This window comes from Mesoplodon densirostris, chromosome 6 (genome assembly GCF_025265405.1).
Source record: "Mesoplodon densirostris isolate mMesDen1 chromosome 6, mMesDen1 primary haplotype, whole genome shotgun sequence".
Taxonomy (NCBI): domain Eukaryota; kingdom Metazoa; phylum Chordata; class Mammalia; order Artiodactyla; family Ziphiidae; genus Mesoplodon; species Mesoplodon densirostris.
The window spans coordinates 5,100,164-5,106,814 of NC_082666.1; the positions used below are offsets into that span (position 1 = coordinate 5,100,164).

Here is a 6,651-nt window from a genome sequence, read left to right on the forward strand (position 1 = left end):
TTCTGGGTCATGATCAGGAGCTGGAGCTCAGGGGCCAGCGTGCCCGGGCTGCTTCCTTTCCCTGTGCCTTCTCAGTCTCCTCATCCTTAAAATGGGGACGTCACCACTTCTCGGGGTTATTGTGGGGAGGAAATGAGTGTATGCATGTACAGTGCTTGGGCGCTCCACTAACCCCGGCTACCGTTATCTGAGGTTAGGAAGCGGCTGGGAGATGAGAAACTGGAAGGGTGTTCCAGCCAGTTGGGGAATCGGTAAGAAGTGGGGGAAATCAAAGCCAATGAGGAATGAGATCACACGTAACATCAGCAAGGTTTGTGACTTCTGAGTTTGATCCAGAGAGCTGGGCTCTTCCAAGAGGACCTCCGTGGGGGGCTTCAGGGTTGCCGATCTATTGGAGGGTGGGTGTGGCCTAAATATCCCTGCAGGAGACACCAGGGCAGCTCCCAACCTCACCGACCCAGCCAAGGGCTGGAGTTTTCAAATAAGGCAGCAAGAACAAAAGGAACATTGTGGGGAAAATGAGAAGTTGTGTTTGCTGTCTAAGCTAGAGGGCCTTCCTCTAAGCCCAGGGGCCACTGGCTGACCTACTTAGGAAGCTCTCAGCCAAAATCCACCACCCTTGGTACACAAAGCCCCCAAACCACCCTCTGAATATGCAGCTAGGCAGAGGCACCCAGCCGCCAGTCATTCAATCCCACATGTTTCCACTGGGCAACTCCTGTGGACTAGTGTTCTAGGCTCAGAAATACAATTCTGGACAGACCGAGAGATGATCACACTAAGTGAGGTCAGTCAGACAGAGAAAGACAAATATCATATGATATCACTTATAGGTGGAATCTAAAAAACTGATACAAATGAACTTAATTACAAGACTCACAGACATAGAAAACAAATTTATGGTTACCAAAGGGGAATGGGATGGGGAATAAATTAGGAGCTTGGGATTAACAGCTACAAACTACTATATAAAAAATAGATAGACAACAAGGACCTACTGTATAGTACAGGGAACTATATTCAATATCTTATAATAACCTATAATGGAAAAGAATCTGAAAAAGTATACATAACTGAATCACTTTGCTGTACACCTGAAACTAACACAACACTGGAAATCAACTATCCTTCAAATAAACTATACTTTAAAAAAAAGAATTCTCTACACAAACCCCACAAAAATACCATGATTTCAGCAGGGTCAGGTGCCTGTGGGGCTGCTAAGTGGATGAAGCTTTGCCACTAAGATGTCCAAGTGAATAGCAGTGACAGTGCTTGGAACTGCAGCTACCATTTTTAAGTATTTATCGGGTGCCAGGCCCTGAGGAACAGACATGACATCTGCATTAACCCTGAGCCAGCTTTGCCACCCTGTGAACCCTGGCTCTGCGACCTTAGAGACAAACTCTCCATGTCTCCCTTTCCTCATCTGTAAATCAGGACAATAATAGTAACGACCATTTAAAAATAATAACAGGGACTTCCCTGGTGGCGCAGTGGTTAAGAATCCGCCTGCCAATGTAGAAGACACGGGTTTGAGCCCTGGTCCGGGAAGATCCCACATGCCGTGGAGCAACTAAGCCCGCGCGCCTAGAGCCCGTGCTCCGCAGCAAGAGAAGCTACCGCAATGAGAAGCCTGCGCAACGCAACGAAGAGTAGCCCCCGCTCTAGCGAAAGCCCGCGGGCAGCAACAAAGACCCAAGGCAGCCAAAAATAAATTAATTAATTAAAATAAGACAATAAAAATAGTAACAGTGGACACATGCTCAGGCTCTGTTCTGAGAGTTTCCTTACAGTAGCTCAGGTCAGCCTCAGGTGTGTCTTATTATCCCGTTTCACAGGTGAGAGAACTGAGGCTCCCAGCAGGTAACCTGAGCCTAGGAGGCGCTCCCTCGGATGAGGGCACGGGAGTGCCCCGGGGAGACGCCGAGCCCCTGCCCCAGTTATCATAACAAAAACCGCAGGTACCCGGGCCGCCTGGGTAAATACCTGGCCTGATGACGCGGAGATAGGGCTGCAGAATAAATAAATTTGCTGGCGGCGCTGCCCGGCCGTGGCCTCGGGTTCTCGACACCCGAGCCTCGGCGGGACATTCCAGCCGGAAAGGGGGGCCGGGAGCTTGGTGGGAGGTGCTCGAGGGCCCGGGGTGCTGGCGGCAGATGAAGTCAGGCAGGGCCGGTCCCCATTCGCAGCAGCAAACCCTCGGGAGCCCCTTGCAGACGAAATCTAGGTGCGCCCCGCCCCAGGTTCGCGGGGGCGGTGGGTCAGGCGGACTCCGCACCGCCTGCCGCGCCGGCTCCCGCCGCCGTCACCACCACCCCCTGCCCGGCCAGCCTGGGACTCCCGAGGGCAAGGCCGGGGTCTCAGTTCACCGCCCCCCCCCCGCCCCGCCCAGGGCTGGCTGCGCCGCGGGCCGCCGGAGTTGCCGGGCTGAGCCTCCCCGCGCCCCGCACCCCGTCTGCCCAGCTACCTAGCACGCCCCCGGCCCCTGGCCCCCGCCCCGCCTCTCTCGGTCCCCGATTCAGTCTGCGGGGTCTCCTACCGTCTCTTCCCAGCTCTCTCTCCCTCCCTGACCCTGTTTCTGCCCCCCTTGCCAGGGTGGCCCCCTTCCCCGCTCCAAGGACTGCAGCCTAGCCCGTTCACCACCTTTGTCCGGTGAACAGTCATTAGAGGAAGAACGGGGCGTGGGGGACGGAGGGGAACGTGCCCCCCACATCGCCACAGCCGGGCACCTGCTGCCCGCCCGAGGGCTGCCCCTCCCCGGCGGAGGGGGCTGCGGCCAAGGTGCCCGAACTCCCCGCAGCGGCCTCCAGAGCCCCTCAGTTCCGGGTGGGAGGGAGAGGCGTCCCAGGGCAGGCCAGCCTCGGGGCCCGGGGCGGGGTCGCCCTCGCCTTTCCCGGGAGACGGGACCCCCGGGAGCGCGCACCGGACCCGCCGCCCTTACCTGCGTCCATGGCGAGACCAGCTGGGCTGCACGCCTCCCGCGTCCGGCGCCTCCCGCCGCCGCCGTCGGGCCCGGCTCCGCTTTCGCGGGCGGCTCGGGTTTCCTGGTGCCGGCAGCGCGGCCGGTTAATCATTGACCGCCTAGATTGCCTGCGGCTGTGTCAACAGGCGGCTCCACGCGCGCCCCGGCGCTGGGGCCCGAACCTGCGGGCGCCCACCAGCCTGGCCGCCTCGGCAGGACCCGCGCCCGGCGGCCCCCCGGGGAGGAAGCCGAGTTGGAGGCGGGTGGGAAGAGGGGAGCAGCCCAGGCCCAGCTGGGAAAGGGCAGGGGGAGGCTGGGGCAAGCCGGAGACCTCGGCTGGATGCATTTGTGGCCAGAAAAGGCCTTGGGGATCCGAGTTGCCGAATCCTCCCTTTTATTTTGCCCAGCAAGACAAGCCAGAAATACAGATTGTCATATGAAATCTCCTGGGTTTTAAAACAACGTGTGAGACTTCTACTCCCTGAAACTTACCAGACTGGAGAACTCAAAGCAGGTCTCACTCCAAACACCAAGAAATGCTAGACTACATAGGCAAGCCAGACGGCAATTTAAATTTATAGCTGAGCTCCCAACATAGTAAGGGAGATCCCCAGGGACCACTGTTCCTCACATGGGTCTGGGGTTCAAGTTCAGCCCGTTGTTGTGGTCCAGAAACCCCGACTTTAAAAATTGACATTAAAAAAAAAAAGTGGCTCCAGAAAAGAGCACTGGGATTTCTCCCAAGCAAAAATACTCTGGTGGGACAACCCCCATCCAAGATAACAAGATTCCCACAGAAAAAGCGCCCTAAACATAAGTGCACAACCCCCAAAGGCAAAACGCACAGGTAAACAACCCACCATGAGAGTCTCCAGACAAGAAAGCAGGACTTGATTCTGGGGCAATCAGGATCCAACTGGGAAAGCAGAAACCACCTGGAGTATTTAAAAGAAATGGGATATTTAATGCAGGGAGCTGGCTTTGGTGATGAAGAGCAAGCTGACCCAGAGAGAGTAAAACAACCCAGAGCTTAGCCCGAGGAGGAGGAGGATGTTACACACCACGGCAGCAGGGTGGAAGGGGGCCACCCTGGGTGGGTGCAGGCAACAAGGGGGTGTATTGTTTGAAGACAATAATAAAACTGGCTAAAAGCTGCTCTGCTTTTAATAACCATGGGACAGTAATTCTAAACAATGTCAGTGACAAAATACTCCTCCCTGAAAAGAATATTTTGTTGGTCTCAGTTCTAAAACAATTGCTGTGGTGCTCATTTCCTGTGCCCACAGAAAGCCAGCAGTCAGGACTTCATCCTTGTGGCAGAAGACTGGAAGAATTCTCTCCTGGGGTTATGACCAGCCCCAGAGAAAAGACCAACAGACATATAGAAATATCAGGGTTTCCTCAATGAATGTACCCAGGCAAACAAACCTCACCCACACACTCAGAACTTCTAACCATCTTTCGAGTCCCCTGCTCTAAAATATCAATAGGGACAGGGATCATCCACCTTAGATGGGAGACAAATAAACAAATGGGAAAAGTAACCATGAGGAAACAGAGGTGATGCAGGTATTTTGAAGCTCTGATGTTGTATATCCCTTCCAAGAATCCATAAATTCAATCACATGAGAGAAAACCTCAGACAAGCCACAGCTGGGGGGGCTCTGCAAAGCATCTTGATGTCTTTACTTTTCAGTTAAAATTTTCATTTGGTCCTTTTAAAATCTGCATGTTTTTCATAATGTCTTTTCTGTGGTGATGCACTCTATTCCATGTGCTTTCCTCTTCAAATGGTTTTTAAAACTTTTTCTTGGAAAATAATTTCAAGCTCAGAGACAAGTTGCAAGAATGGGACAAATGAGCCAACAATGCCTTTTCCAGTGCATTTTTTTGCCAGGACAGAATCCAGTCCAGGATTATGTGTTGCATTTAGTTGCCATGTTTTCAAACACTTTTATAGACCTGGTTTTAAATCTTTCAAATCACTGTAGTTTCTTAGATGCGATTCAGCCCATTTGCCACACCTGCTGACTGCTGCACAGTAGGGGGATTTCCTCGTGGGCTTCAGCAGCATCATGATTTCATGGTCAGCAGGTGTTAACTTCTAAAGGCACCCTGTGTGTACCGCATGTGTGCCCTGGGGTATGAGGCAGGTGGCTTCTATGGTGGCTTCTAAGGAAGTCACTGGCTGTGGACCATCTTTTATTTCTCCACCTGGGGTTTCTGCACCATGTAGGTGGCCCACGTGCTGTCAGGCCCAGCGTTCCACTTTCTGGGAGAGGACTCTACTCAGAGCCATTGGGGTAGCAGTTTGCTTCAGTTTCACAAAAGCACAGACCCTTTCAGGCTCCCGCGGAATGCAGAGGGCCAGTTCCAGAACCCTGCTGCTGTGCGTGGGGCTGTGGCTTTGACTCCCGCCCCCCAAGGCACAGTCTGCTCCCGGCTCCTTTATGGGCACACGGCAACGAGGAGCTTCTTCTCTCAAGGGCCTGGAAACCGTATTTACCTTTCTTGTCTTGGAACGGGATGATGATGCACTCCTCCGTGTCTGGAGCGTGTATCTGCGCAAACACGCTAGCTCAGCTATCTTGACTGGAGGTCCTTTTGCAGCCGCAAGCCTTGGGCGAGCCATGTAATCTCTCCGCTCCTCAATTTCCCCATCAGGAAAATGGGTTTATTAAAGTAAAAAACAAACGAAGACCAGCCTTGAAAGTTACCTGAGCAGACAAAACCAGTTTTGTAACCGGGCAGGACCCTACGGGGCCTTCCCAAAGAAGACCCCCACACACACACCCTAACCCCGTCATGTCCTCCAGCCTGTCTTGGCTGTAGAAAAACGTTAGCTTCCTAGGCCTTCCTCAAGTTCCAAAGAGCAAATTTAATCAAAGAAGTGAGAAAATGCAGAAAGGAAAACAGTCAAGCAAAACAAAATAATAGTTTAGCCATTAAACAAAGTCAAGGACCTTTAGTTCCTCTTCAGGGGCTACAGTTAATATTCTGAGCCACGTCCTTTGAGCTGTTTTGCAGATACTGAAACCCTGACCAGGTGGAAGAAGTTAACTGCATGCTGCCCACAAGCACGTAGACCCCAGACCGGCTAGAACCAGAAGGCTGACGCTGTTGACTCCTGATGACCTCACCACTAACCCATCAGAAGAATGTCCACCAGCTGATCACACACCCCACAGCCCCCCTCCCTCACCCTGTCTTCAAAAAGCTTCCCTGAAAGCCATTGGAGAGTTTGGGCCTTTTAAGCACTAGCTGCCCTGGACTCCTTGCTTTGCACCTGCAGTAAACGCTTTATTTTCCTTCACTGCAACCCAGTGTCAGTAGATTGGCTTTGCTGTGTGCAGGCAAACAGACCCCGGTTTGGTTCAGTGACAGTTTACCTGCACACATAAAGTTTAATTTAGCTTATCTTGCAAGGGGTCATTCCTTCCTTCTGCCTCTGGAAATCATAAGCACAACTGAAACTGTTTCCCCAAATTGGTATGAGGTAACCAATTCCATATCATTTAAGAAAATCCTAATATTATAACCAATCATGGTGAAGAATAAACAGTCATTGCCTCCTCACTATACGAGCTGCTTTATACCAACATAACCTGAGGCTTAGTCCATGTTTTGAGAGCTCTTGGTTCAAGAACTGTCTTTTGCACAATCGACTTTTACTGATTGCCACTTTG

At 52.4% G+C, this 6,651-nt stretch overlaps 1 protein-coding gene across 2 annotated transcripts in view; it reads right to left on the minus strand.

Annotated features, from left to right (window-relative positions):
- The window catches only part of PRRT1B (proline rich transmembrane protein 1B), a 30,790-nt gene extending 27,439 nt beyond the window's left edge, over positions 1-3,351 (minus strand). Inside the window, exons 1-2 of one of the 2 annotated variants that reach the window (XM_060102165.1) lie at positions 2,647-2,743; positions 1,990-2,014 (exon numbers count right to left, since the gene is read on the minus strand). In XM_060102165.1, coding sequence (XP_059958148.1) covers positions 1,990-2,014; positions 2,647-2,667 — 46 coding nt within the window. In that variant the 5' untranslated portion in view covers positions 2,668-2,743. Of the gene's footprint in view, positions 1-1,989; positions 2,015-2,646; positions 2,744-2,944 lie in introns of those variants that run through there. The other variant, XM_060102164.1, reaches the window with a different exon arrangement.
- Between the last annotated feature and the right edge of the window lie 3,300 nt (positions 3,352-6,651).